At 36.7% G+C, this 15,077-nt stretch overlaps 1 protein-coding gene across 1 annotated transcript in view; it reads right to left on the bottom strand.

Moving 5' to 3' along the window:
- Positions 1-15,077, bottom strand: part of vwa8 (von Willebrand factor A domain containing 8) — a 135,757-nt gene that overhangs the window by 8,933 nt on the left and 111,747 nt on the right. The window contains exons 40-42 of the mRNA XM_073845801.1: positions 12,444-12,552; positions 6,199-6,324; positions 4,173-4,331 (exon numbers count right to left, since the gene is read on the bottom strand). Coding sequence (XP_073701902.1) covers positions 4,173-4,331; positions 6,199-6,324; positions 12,444-12,552 — 394 coding nt within the window. The remainder of the gene's footprint in view (positions 1-4,172; positions 4,332-6,198; positions 6,325-12,443; positions 12,553-15,077) is intronic.

Here is a 15,077-nt window from a genome sequence, read left to right as displayed (position 1 = left end):
TTATAGCATCCAGCTTCAGATCTGACCCCACACATTGAAAGTGTTGATGCACATTATAGCAGAGCGGGATAATGTGAGCCATTGACAGCCACAGCTGCATATCTTCCGCTGTCTTCCTCCCCCAAACTCACCCGGGATGGAGATAACAGATCTTCTTTTGTGCGGGTGCTACAAATCTGCGAGAGCTCCCAACAAGAGCTGTGATTCACTGCCTCCAAAGCATCTGCCAGCAGCTCAGACGGACAGAGTCGCAGAGATGGAGGCAAAAAAAGAGGAACCTCAAGTAAAAGAGAGAGACTGAGAGACAGATGTGTCCCAGAGAGCTGCTAACCACCAATCAACCTAAACCAGCATGACTGTCTTCATGGCAACCGATAGTTTACATCATTCTTACAGCCATGGCAACTTCCATAACAGTGTGTCAGCATGTGTGGTGGGGACATCCCTATTACTCATCAGATTGGCCCAAGACTTTCACTCTTTGAGGACGTCAACAGAAAGGCCGTTTCCATAGTGTGTTGCCTGGAGAAGGTTTATTGTAAACAAATTTAGCTATTTTCATTGCGTTAGTGGTGAGAAGATCAACGTCTTGTGACTATATTTGAACTCTGTGGGCAACTTAACATGAGATGGTTATTAAAATTAGATTGACTGAGCAGAGGCGTGAATTTATTTCAAATAAAAGGCCATGTCCCAGAATCCAGTGAGCCACCTTGCTGTCTAAGCAAGAAAGCATCTACATTCAAATAGAACCATAAATATGGAAGCCTGTTTCCGCCACTGAATAAAAAATAAAAAAGGTTATTGCAACTTTTTTTTTTATCCCACAGTTCTAAGTTTTTTCTCGCAAATGGGAGTTTATATCTTGCAATTCTCAGAATTCTGAGATACAATCGCGAGTTTATACCATGCAATTCTGAGAAAGAAGTAAAAATTGTGAGATATAAACTCACATTCACAAGAAAAAAGTCACAATTGTGAGTTTATATCTCGCAATTCTGACTATTTCTCAGAATTGCAACTTTTATTTCTTTATTTAATCGTGATATATTCAGAATTGTGAATTTATATCACGCAATTCTGAGAAAAAAAGAACTTTTCACAAACTTTTCTCACTTTTTTAACACAATTTCGAGATATAAACTTGCATTTGCGAGAAAAAAGTCAGAATTGCAAATGTATTTCCTGAGGAAAAAAATTGAGTTTATGTCTCTCAATCTTGACTATTTTAACTCACAATTGCGAGTTTATATCATGCAAATCTAAGAAAAAAAGTAAACTTCTAAACTTCAAAACTTATAAACTGCAAGATATAAACTCGCACTTGCAAGAAAAAAAATCTGAATTGTGAGTTTATATCTCGCAATTCTGACTATTTCTCAGAATCGCAACTTTATTTCTCAGAATTGCGATTTTATATCATGCAATTCTGAGAAAAAAACTCAATTGTGAGATATAAAGTTGAATTTGCAAGAAAAATTCAGAACAGTGAGTTTATTTCTTAGAATTAGGAGTTTGTCTCACAATTCTCACTTTATAACTCGCAATTGCGAGTTTATATCATGCAATTCAGAGGAAAAAAGTCAGAATTGTGAGAATTGCCATATTGCAATATTGATCTCACAATTCTGACTTTATTTCTTAGCATTTTGAGTTTATTTTTTAGAACTGTGATCTTTTTATTAGAAATGCAAGTTTATGTCACGCAATTCTGAGAAACAAAGTCAGAATTATGAGGTATAAACTCACATTTGTTGACTATTTCTCAGAATTGCAACTTTATTTAAAAAAAATCAAAATTGTGAGATATAAACTCGCATTTGCAAGAAAAAAAATCTGAATTGTGAGTTTATATCATGCAATTCTGAGAAAAAAGTCAGAATTTCTTAGCATTGCAAGTTTATTTCTCAGAATTGCGATTTTATAACTCGGAATTGCAAGTTTATATCATGCAATCCTGAGAAAAAAGAATTTGGTTTATGTCTAAAATTTGTGAGTTCTAAGAACTAAAATTGAAATTAGAATTGTGAAATCATTGTGAGATATAAACTTGCAGCTGCAAGAAAAAAGTGTGAGTTTATATCTCGGAATTCTGACTATTTCTCAGAATTGCGATTTTATATCATGAATTTCTGACTTTTTAACTCACAATCGCGAGTTTATATCACGCAATTCTTACTTTTTTCTCAGCAATTTTATAACTAGCAACTGCGAGTTTATATCACACAATTCTGATAAAAAAGTCAGAATTGTGAGCTATAAACTTGCATTTGCAAGAAAAAAGTCAAAATTGCAAATATTTATTTCACAATTCTGATTTTATTTCTTAGCATTGCGAGTTTTTGACTTTATTTCTCAGAATTGCACATTTATATCATGCAATTCTAAGAAACAAAGTCAGAATTGCAAGATATAAACTTACATTTGCAGGAAAAATGCAAGAAAGAATTGTGAATATTTCTCACACTTCTGACTATTTCTCAGCATTGCAATTTTATAACTCGAAACTGCGAGTTTATATCACGCAATTCTGAGAAAAAACTCAGTACTGTTATATAAACTTGCATTTGCAAAAAAAAGTCACAATTGCAAATATTTATCTCACAATTTTGACATTGTCTTAGCATTGTGAGTTTATTTTTCTGAATTATGACTTTATTTCTCAGAATTGTAAGTTTATATCACGCAATTCTAAGAAACAAAGTCAGAATTGCGAAATATAAACTCAAATTTTCAAGAAAAATTCTCAATTGAGAGTTTATTCCTCAGAATTGCAAGTTTATTTCTCCAAAAAGAATTACCTTTGTTTATTAAAAAAAATAATAAATTCAAATCAGCATACTAGAATGATTTCTGAAGAATCATGTGACACTGAAAAGTGGAGTAATGATGCAGAAAATTCAGATTTAATCACAGGAATAAATAACATTTTAAAATATATTTAAATACAAAACAAATATAATATTTCACAATATATCTGTTTATATTGTATCCAATAAATGCAACCTTGGTGAATATTAGACACTTCTTGCAAAAACTTTAAAAAATCATACCGACCCTAAACTCTTTTAAAACAGTAATGTATATTTACAACCACTTGTGACCACTTTGTCCACCATCTTGGATGCATTTCTTTTCTTAAGTCGGAAAAATTCATTATGGGTTTGCCATCTCCATGAAGAAAAAATGTTATGGTACATTAGAATTTGGGGTAACACTTTATAATAACTACACACTACGAATCATTAGTTAAGCATTGGTAAATAGTTAATTAATCATTTATAAAGCATTATTCCTACATTAATAGACATTTGTAAGCAGTTTATAAACACAGCTATAAATGCTTTATTCTTGTTTTATAAGCATCTGTATAATATGCTTAATAATTGTATTTTCATACTTTATTAAGGATCAGTTAATCATTTCTAAATGAAGCATTACATTATTTACAAACCGGTTAGTTAGTAGTTGTAAGTGGTTAAGGAGATCATTTAGAAAGTGTTAGTAAATGATTCATAAACCATTTGAATGCACATTTATACATCTTATTATTCAGACATATATTAACAGTTAGTCAGTGTGTTAATAAATGCTTTAATAACACATATTCCTGCTGTAACTCATAATCAATTCAGGCAGTTATAAAACATTTACTAGCTGCCAGTTAATGGTTTTTGTGAGCTCATCTAAAGTGAGGACTATTTATGGCTTGTAAAGTGTTAATAAGTTGAGTTTTACCGTTTTGAAATCCATTCAGCCGTTCTCCTATGCTATCAGTCTCATAGGATTCAATGATCTATGCTAAACTATGCTAAAAGTGATATCGCCAGAACAGGAGAACGACTTTGTAAACACTTTACAAGGCATAAATAGTGATGATCCTTAATAAAGTATGAAAATACAATTATTATTACATGTTACACAGATGCTTATAAAACAAGAATAGAGCATTTATAGCTGTATTTATGAACTGCTTACAAATTAATGTAGGAATAATGCTTTATAAATTTACCAATTAACTAATGCTTAACTAATGACTCATAGTGTGTAGTTATAAAGTGTTACAGAATTTGGCAAGTAGAAGGAATCTAAAATATCAAACTTCCAACTACTTTAGACTGGTCTTAAAATGAGCCTTGGAGCAGAGCCAATGACTGATTGTCAAATCTCACCTTAAACTTGTGCTCGTAGTTCTCCAGAGCCTCCATCACCATACACACGGCCTCCATAGAGCGCTCCAGACGGCCGTCCACACCATTAAAGCGGTACATGCTGCCAGAGACGTCCGCAAGCAGACGTAAACGCTTCGGCTTCTGCTGAGGAGAACCCAACTGCAGCCAGACCAGAGGAAAAACACATAAGTCATCCACACTTCTAGACTCAAAAGACCAGACAAATATTTAATTAGGAAAATCGTTTAATACAGTTACTATGTGGTTGCTTTAATTGCAGTGTTGCATTCCTCTCCTGAACAGCTTTACGGTCAATGAGGTTTTTAATGGATTATACAGAAGCCACATAATATACTGAAGTTATTACAATCAATTCAGAAAGCAGATTTTAAATGAGGGCTTATGGGAAACTGTAAATATTATGTGAGACTGTCTGCTAAACTGGCATTCATGATTACTAGCAGAAGAAACAATGCGAATAGAAGGAAGAAAAAGGTTAGTCAAACATCAGGATAGCTAATAAATAATAACGTTACATTACATACACACAAACACCAATCATCAAAAAGCCATAGTGACCACTATAGAGACAAAAAAGCGTTGTTTCATCTCATATTTCTTTTTGTTTTTGTTTGTACTGGTGATTATGTTCTAATCTGAACTCTTGAGAAGTCACTGTTTCCTTTGTTGCCTCAGACAAAACGGTGAGAAGGAAGTAGAAGAACTTTTCTTCTGTATTGTGAGATACAAATGGATTATCAGAAAAGAAAAGGTACGGGGTGGACTTCACTTCAATCCGTTGTTGACTGGACAGAGATCTGAATGCAAACTTGATGTCAAAAGTGTACAAAATGTTTGTTGAAGACTTTCATACGTCATTTGAAAAGACGTCTCATTTCACCGAAAGACTGAATTATGACATTTTGATTATAGTTGCCGTCCAAATTTAAAATATTGGAGAGAGAAGTATTTTGCACTTCCTCTTTCTCAGACTCGACATTCAGGCGGGTTGCTAGATCGTGGACACACAACTAGAGTTTTACACTGTAAATTGATAAGTTGATTTATCTGCGTTTTTAAATGTCTCTGGTAACAGCTTTTTAGATGGATGTGAGGCTTTTTAGATTGGGTAAAATTTGCAGTCTCTGAACCAGTTAGTTCGCTGGATTCCATGGCTGCAATAAGCTGCGTTTTCCACAAACTGGCAACCCGGGGAGTCAAAATACTATTGGGTAAAGTGGAAATGGTGGGAGTTACACAGACCAAAACAAAAACAGACATTACGACACGGAAAACACATTTCAAAGTAGAATAACTGGCTGTATCATTGTTTTTCAGAGAAACAAGTGTGAACTTTGCATAATTCCTAAATACCTGCAAACATATGGTATTTTTATGCTTTAGTACGGTCCAAAAAATACAAACAGCACCTTTACACAATAAAAAAGAAAAAGGTTGTAAGGACATTGTTAAAGTAGTCCATGTGACATCAGTGGTTCAACCATAATTTTATGAAGCTACAAGTATACTTTTTTTTTTTTCCCTTCGTTGTGCACAAAAATTATTCTCGTAGCTTCATAAATTATTAATTGAATCACTGATGTCACATGGACTATTTTAACAATGTCTTTACTACCTTTCTGGGCTGTTTGAACGTTTCAACTGCATTGCTGTCTATGCAGGGTCAGAAAGTTCTCAGATTTCATCAAAAATATCTTAATTTGTGTTCTGAAGATGAACAAAGGTCTTATGGGTTTGGAACGACATGTGGGAACTGTTAAATTTACAACTTTAAAATTAAAATGAAAAAGACAATTTTTGAATAAAAATGATTCCATAATAACACTGCATAGATGAATCATTCAAAATCAGTTACATCAATAAAACAGATTGATGTTACTGATTAAAGTGAGTTTTCATTTCATGTCAACTTAACCTTACCATGTTTATTTACTGAAAACGAGAGAATTTGTATTCATGTTTGTTTGTTCTATGTGATGAATATTGAGTGTTTATGAGCTCTCACCTCTGGCTCCAGCTCTCCTCTGCGTTTATAAATGGCTTTCTCTCCCGTCAGGCCATCAATGATCTTAGCATCGTCCAGCTCACCCAGAGCCTGATTCCTCAGCCACTGCCTCTCCTTCCCTTTAGCCTGAAACACAAACAACATTTACATCTCAAACTATTGGATCGTAAATCATTTCATTTAAATCAAATGATTGACGATACACAAAGTTCCGATCTAAATCAAAATTTGAAGTCCCAATATAAAACAAATGATTTGCGATACACAATCCAATTGGAGTGCGTTGAAACAGTGAATCATTCAAATGATTCAGAGTTTGAAAAAGCTCAGTTTCACCAATCACTATGTTCTTCTTAATTATTAAAATCCTTACAAGCGATCATTACAACTTTAGTCATGTTTATACGAGCCATGTTTAGTACTACTACAGACTTAGCTCACTAGTTTTATGAAATTAACTGAAATAAGCGAAACAGGTAGATGTTTATTGAATTTCATGAATTTTGTGTGAAAAGATATGTGCTTTTTGAAAAATATTAACACATTTCATAGATACATTGTCTTTCAATAACCTTTTCAAGCACCTTTCAAGTACCTCTTGCGTTTTTCAAGGGTTTTTCAGGCTTTAAATTTCAAAAAGTGAAATGTAAGCACTTCAATCACTTTAAGCACCTTGTACGAACCCTGTAATTCCAATAGTTTTCTTATTGTAAGCATATATCTAACAACATTTAGTGAGGTTCAAAACTAGCTCTACATAAGAAATAAAAATAATTAACAACAAATAATACAAGTTCTGTGATGAAATAATTAGCAAAACCGTCAAGTATAAAAAATCTGAAGAATTTGAAGGTCACATTAGTTATGCATTAGCTAAAATTAACATTAACTAAGATTACTAACACTTTACAAAAATTGTCCATCAACTATTATAGGTAACCAATGCTGTCAAATGGAACCCTTATTGCAAAGTGTTTTGAATTGTGAGCTAGCATGCAGATTTCAGTCATGACCCCGACCCCCAGCGGGTCCTTGACCTCCTCGGCTTCAAACATAGATCCAAATATCAACAAACACCCATAGAAGCACTTCCACATGTGGCTCTCATTATATGAGTAAGCATGTCAGATCTCCACGAAGAACAATGACCCAACACGTCACTCCTCCACACACACACACACACACACACACACACACACACACACACACACACACACACACACACACACACACGGACACAAGCACGTACAAAGACAGGCATGCAAGGACAAAGATTCAGACACATTCACAGACATAAACACGTCATACACCCATTATTATAATGCAGGTAGTAAGGAAAGCACCACATACTGTATGCTCTTGCAAAAGTTTTCAACAGAAGTGTGAAGTAATAAAGAGTCATGAGCTGAAGAAACAACATAGAGGAAGGCAGCACTCCAGGGACTGACTGAATGGATGAGATCATCTGCTTTATTCTGTGTCACATCTCAAGTCTGTGTGAGAAACCGCTCTAATGCTCCATTTCCACACAAATGCTGGCATTACCTATACTGACTTCAGACCTGAATGATGACAGAACATGACCACAAACAAACACAACGCATCAAGGCTTAGATTTATGACGCATATTTCAAAACTTTTTTTGCCAGGCCAACCCTTTTGACCTACAGTGAGGGAAAAAAAAATTGATCTCTGCTAATTTTGTGTTTGCCCACTGACAAAGAAATGATCAGTCTGTAATTCTAGTGGTAGGCTTATTTTAACAGTGAGAGACAGAATAACAACAAAAATCGAGAAAAACACATTTAAAAAAAGTTATAAATTGATTTGCATTTTAATGAGTGAAATAAGTATTTGATCCCGTATCAATCAGCAAGATTTCTGGCTCTCATGTGTCTTTTATAGAGGTAAGAAGCTGAGATTAGGAGCACTCTCTTAAAGGGAGTGCTCCTAATCTCAGCTTGTTACCTGTATAAAAGACACCTGTCCACAGAAGCAATCAATCAGATTCCAAACTCGCCACCATGAACAAGACCAAAGAGCTGTCCAAGGATGTCAGGGACAAGATTGTAGACCTACACAAGGCTGGAATGGGCTACAAGACCATCGTCAAGCAGCTTGGTGAAAAGGTGACAACAGTTGGTGTGATTATTCGCAAATAGAAGAAAGACAAAATAACTGTCAATCTCCCTCAATCTGGGGCTCCATGCAAGATCTCACCTTGTGGAGTTTCAGTGATCATGAGAACGGTGAGGAATCAGCCCAGAACTACACAGGAGGATCTTGTCAATGATCTCAAGGCAGCTGGGACCACAGTCACCAAGAAAACAATTGGTAACACACTACGCCGTGAAGAACTGAAATCCTGCAGTGCCCGCAAGGTCCCCCTGCTCAAGAAAGCACATGTACAGGGTATAGAAACATGTTTTAGAGGTGTTTTTCTGCTAAGGGGACAGAACAACTGCACCCCATCAAAGGGACGATGGACGGGGCCATGTACCGTCAGGGCCAGGGCATTGAAAATTGGTTGTGGATGGGTATAACCCAAAGCACACGACCAAGGCAACAAAGAAGTGGCTCGAGAAGAAGCACATTAAGGTCCTGGAGTGGTCTAGCCAGTCTCCAGACCTTATTCCCACTGAAAATCTGTGGAGGGAACTGAAGGTTTGAGTTCCCAAACGTCAGCCTCAAAATCTTAATGACTTGGAGAGGATCTGCAAAGAGGAGTGGGACAAAATCCCTCCTGAGACATGTGCAAACCTGGTGGCCAACTACAGGAAATGTCTGACCTCTGTGATTGCCAACAAGGGTTTGCTAAGTCATGTTTTGCAAAGGGGTCAAATACTTATTTCACTCATAAAAATGCAAATCAATTTATAACTTTTTTTAAAATGCATTTTTCTGTTTTTTTTGTTGTTGTTGTTATTCTGTCTCTCACTGTTCAAATAAACCTACCATTAAAATTATAGACTGATCATTTCTTTGTCAGTGGGCAAACGTACAAAATCAGAAAGGGATTAAATAATTATTTTTACCACTGTATATGCAATATAGTGATGTTTACCTTTGTAAACACCATTAATAGAAGTCCTCCAGCTCACAATATAACAGCATGTGGTCTCAGAGTACAAATGAGTACATGTACCACAAGCTACAGCACAACCTGCAAACACTTATCTGTCAGGTAAGTGTGTGAATGTTTGGGAGAATCAGCTGTGGAAAAACACATGACATGATGAGCAGTGATTACAGAGTAAAGGCACATCTTCAAATGTGCTGTTTTGCTCTCTTTTTTACAGCTTTCATATGCATTCCTTTGATGGAATGAAGAGCTGTTGTTGTTTATGTGTTTCTGTGCTTCACCTGTTCACCATACAATACTTACAAGTTACAACTTACAATATAAACAGCGTTTAAAAAGCCCCCCTAAAATGTAAATTTTAGAATTATTTTTTCAAATAGTTATTTTTGGATTTGGAGGCTGGATAGAAAAAGAAAAGGAGTCAGTAAGTATCCAGCACGTATGTGGACCTCCATAGTGTTTAAAAAGCATTGCAAGATGTACCTCACAAAGTTGGTTGAAAACTACCATTACTCCAAAATGTTGAAAATAATAATAATAATACAGAATGAGTAGATGTTTCCAAACTTCTGGCTGTTAGCATGTGTGTCGGCATCTTCACAGGAGCAAATGAATAGGCACCAGCCAAAGTACTATCTGGAAAAGGCCCAAGCGGTGAACAGAAAGGCTCAGGGTGAGGTGGAGGTTAGGTTCTTCTCAGGACAGAACCTGTGCGGAGCGATGCCAATGTGCTCATCTGGACCACACACATGCCTGTGAGGCTGCCAGCTCTCTTTACAGCGCTATTGTAGGTGAAAGTAGATAGCGCTGATTTAGAGGACTGGACTGTGAAAGACAGACAGAGATAATCCTTGTCACCATGTTTTCACATAAACACATCTGTCTTTGAGCAGAGCTCCTCACACGGGCTGCCAAAGAGGAACCCGATCCTCCCTGTGGCTGGAGCCGGTGCTCTGTTCGCACAGCACAGGGAATCCCCATGTGCACTCAGCTCAGAGCGCAACACAGATCTCAGATCAGAATGAGCCGCCGCTGCAAGCTATGTTCAACGTGGACGGGGAAACCAGCTGGTCTTCAATCAGCGTTTTTCTGAGAAACTCCACCCATGTTCCAGTGCTCCGTCCACCCACACCCAAACAAAAAAGATCAGACGCGCTACCGGACATCCTTCCATACAGAATGACGGCCGCCTGGATCCATATCGACAGACCAATCAGAGGGCCGGGCGCCTAATAATAATAACAGCGCATGTTCTTTTGGGTGTCACAGGATGTCTTGACTCTCGTGAGTTGGCTGAAAAGCTAAAGGAAAAGGAGTGGTTGCGTGTCTTCATGTGTGCATGTGCACACTAGAGCTTGCATGAATACTCAGACTAATCTGCAATCCAATGACTCTTCTATAGTACTATAGTACGCAACTAATCAAGTGAGATCAGCAGTTTTCTGTGCTGTTCTTTCTGGTTCTCGAATCTGGTTGGCTAAGATGAGTGTGATAATGTAGGGATAACAGAACTCAACCGTTTCACCATCTCGGCCAGATCTTCTGGAATTTGCTGGCTCTGATGTCTCTATAGTGGTTAAGCATGAGATATAATTCGTTTTGGGTAAATCTAATGGGCAGTCTTTGGTTTCATTCATCTATTTCTGGTCCTCGAATCTGATTGGCTGATAGGAGTGCAATATTCTGGTGATAACAGAACTCCAACCGTTTCACCGTTTGTATCACTCCACTTGTGGTATTTCTCACAGTGAGTTTTATGGCAGATGCCCAAATCCACTATAATTTTTATAAATAATAGTTTTTGTGTCACAGAATGTAGTTTTAAGGCGAGAATGTTCTTGTTTAGTCTTCTAATATGCAGTTTTTTAATAAAGATAACGTCTATTAGAAAATTTGCATCAATGTTTTTTAGAGATGTGAGCTCCAGGGCGTCGATGGCCGTTCAGTGCTCATGAACCCGCCGAGAGCAGCCTCACCTCGGCCAGATCTTCTAGAATTTGCCACTGGCTCTGATATTTCTAGAGTGGTTAAACATGAGATATAATTTGTTTTGGGTAAATCTAGCTGGCAGTCTTTTTTTCTCATCAATCTATTTCTGGTCCTCGAATCTGATTGGCTGATACAAGTGCAATATTCTAGTGATAACAGAACTCCAACCGTTTCACCATTTGTATCACTTCGCTTGTGGTTTTTCTCATAGCAAGTGCCATGGCCGATGCCCAAATCCACTATAATTTTATAAATAATAGTTTCTGTGTCATGGGATGTAGTTTTAAGAGTTTTTTAGGCAATAATGTAGTTGTATAGACTTCAAAAATGCGATTTGTTAATAAAGATAATGTCTATTTGAAAGTTTGCTGCAAATCAATCAGTTAGCGGCCATTCAGTGCTCATGAAACCCCCCGAGAGCAGCCTCACCCTGGCAAGATCTACACTTTTAACTTTAACTTTTTCTATACGAGTGCCGTGGAGTATTTCATCTTCTCAGTTTGATATTTACCTCAAAATATCCAAAGAGCACCGTTGACTGCGTGAAGAGACCAGTGCAGCATTCTTGGCCCTAGTTGTTTTATGAGACATAATTCGGTGCTTTTTGGATATTTTGAGGTAACTATCTCCAGGCTATCACCAGCCATTCAGCCCTCATGAACCCACCGAGAGGAGCATTACATTGGACAGCTCTTCTGGAATTCGCCACTGACTCTGATGTCTCTATAGAGGTTAAATATGAGATATATACTCATTTTGGGTAAATCTAACAGGTAGTCTTTGGTCTTATTAATCTATTATTTGTTACATAGCAAATAGTTTTGGCTGAGGGCAAAATCTCATCATTATAACTTATGTAACTTCAATGCTGTATATCTGAGTGCTGCTTTTGTACTTTTGACTGAATTGCCTAGAAACTTTTATGATGATTGTTTTTTGTGTTCGTGATGGTGATTTTAGTTACATTGTTCCACCATTAGAAACTTTTTATGAGTGTGAAAGAGACTGAAACAAGGTTGTAAACAAGGAAGTTGTTTAGTTTCAACAACAGCTTGTAAGACGCAGCCAACAAATGCACTGAGCAGCACTGTCCTTGGAAATCACCATAAACAGATGCAAGAATAGTACGACAAAGATATCGCTTTCCTCAGTGGAAATTCAAACTAATGTTTACCTGCAGACTGTCCAGAATGATGCGGAGTGATTGGACCTGTCGCCTGACTGCTCCTGAGAAACGATCATAGGTGGTGGCATCATACTCGCTCATGTCAATTTCCTTGAGCCTGAAATAAAAACGCAATACATTAAACATACAAACACATTCTGCAGTGTTTACAGTTAAAGCACCTTCATTAATACTGCTCATGTAAGATTTGAACAAAGCTCAAACCATACATACTGTTTAAAACTTCAGTGTCTCAATCTGTTTGTGTTTCAGACATGAATAAATCATATGTCTTATTAAGCAACTACTCAGCAACCACTCTAGAACCTCACATTTGTAACTTTCTAGCATCTCGGCTGTGAGTTTTGTACAGGTATTAGCAACCAACGTTTTCTTTAGAAAATCTGTCTTCATTTAGATTCTTTGCCTGAGGGGTTTAAACTTGTGAACAATGTGTAGTAAGTCTTTAAGGAGTGTTCTGGGGCATGAGGATTTCGGAGGACATTGATCAAGACAGGTTCTGTTTAGTCACACATTAAGTACAGCTGTCAAGATAGAGAATAACGCACACTTGAGAGCAGGAGGTGTAGGATAAACATTTCTCTTAGGGCAAGTCCCAACAGCTCCACGACCAGCACCCACACACGCAACAAACACCCAGGTGCTCAAAACCCACTCAGTGTTTTATTCCATCATCAGTGTGGGTGTAAGAGCTACACCAGGTCATCAGTCACCCACGATGATCTCTGCACCAATGTCAAGAAAGCATGTCCAATTCACACTTCATTAAATAATAAATAAATTATGTAAAAAAAACAAAGCCTATTTCAGTGGTTTTCAAACCTTTTTCAAACTCAAAGGCAAAGGCTGTCAAAGACTGACATGGAAAAGAAGAAACTGTCCAGTAAGTCATTATTTCTTATTTCTTTTCACACAAAATTATTCTCGTAGCTTCATAAAATTAAGGTTGAACCACTGATGTCACATGGACTATTTTAACAATGCCCTTACTACCTTTCTGGACCTTGAATGTATCAGTTGCATTGCTGTCTATGCAGGGTCAGAAAGCTCTCGGATTTCATCAAAAATATCTTCATTTGTGTTCTTAAGATGAACCAAGGTTTTATGGGTTTGGAACGATATGAGGGTGAGTAATTATTAACAGAATTTTCAATTTTGGGTGAGCTAACCCTTTAAGATGTTTTTTTTTTCTCTCTGCAATTATGACAAAATACATTTTATTTTAGGTTGATTATTTAAATATATTAATAATGATTTATTTAACTACTGTTAATTTTTAACAGGCCCTGTCCCTCTGGTTGATAAGGACCTTTTTTTCTAGCATTTTGGCCTTCTTTTGTACAGTTATCTTCTTTAATATACCTAGACAATTTACTATATATTACAGTTTTTTGTATGCATTTATTTGTTTGTTTTTTGTAATTCCTATTACATTTTCAGTTGCTTTTATTACTGGAAAAATGTTGTAGTGATTTTTGAAATTTACATTAGCACAAATAAAAAACATAAAACAATCATAATGTATAAATGTATATTAGTATAAGTGACCCTGGACCACAAAACCAGTCAAATTGAGATTTATACATCATCTGAAAGCTGAATAAATAAGTTTCCATTGATGTATGGTTTGTAACACTCTTAAAAACAAAGGTGCTTCATGATGCCATAGAATAACTTTTTTTTGTCTAAATGGTTCCATAAAGAACCTTTAACATCTGAAGATGGCAAAAGAAGGTTCTTCAGATCATAAAAATGTAAGAAAGAGATGATTCTTTAGATAACATTTGACTGAATGGTTCTTTGTGGAACCAAAAATGGTTCTGCTACAGTATGGCATCGCACCTTTATTTTTAAGAGTGTAGGATAGGACAATATTTGGCCGAGACACAACTATTTCAAGTTTAAGTTGTCCAAATAAAGTTCTTAGCAATGCATATTACTAATCAAAAATTACGTTTTCATATATTTATGGTAAGAAATTTACAAAATATCTTAATGGAACATGATCTTTACTTAATATCCTAATGATTTTTGGTGTAAAAGAAAAATATAATTTTGACCCACACAATGTATTTTTGGCTACTGCTACAAATACACCCGTGCTACTTAAGACTGGTTTTCTGGTCCAGGGGTCACATTATTTTATTTTGGTGAAATATGACCCAGACCATGTTCCTGTGAGGTTTAGTGAGATTGCCCCAAGTCATTTAGGTGGGTTCTGCTGCACAGGTGGTGTGAAGCCAATAATCCCTAAACCGATTCCTCAGTTAATCCTGCTCTTTTGCTCAGACCCAGGTTGTGCCTGCATGGACGTGTGTGTGTGTGAGCATGCGAAAGGCGTTTGATGTCATGAAGAGGAAACAGAGTGTGAAGAACGTCTAGACCGTAGCGGCCCACAGAGTTCAGGTGCGCTCACACATCGCCACTATCAGGCGTGAGATCAGACCAGACAGCGTGATCTAAAGCCCCATCTCAAAATACTGTGACACTGTGTTTCCTTTCAAACCAAATCACCCCTCACCTCTCCATCAGCACCTGGAGCAAAAATGTCACAAATGTGCCGCTAGATTGTTTCTGTGCTATAACAGATAATGGAACATGTAAGGAGCACTTTCTTCTCAC

This window comes from Garra rufa, chromosome 8, assembly GCF_049309525.1.
Source record: "Garra rufa chromosome 8, GarRuf1.0, whole genome shotgun sequence".
Taxonomy (NCBI): domain Eukaryota; kingdom Metazoa; phylum Chordata; class Actinopteri; order Cypriniformes; family Cyprinidae; genus Garra; species Garra rufa.
The sequence above is the reverse complement of the archived record's forward strand: the minus strand, read 5'-3'. Positions and strand labels throughout refer to the sequence as shown.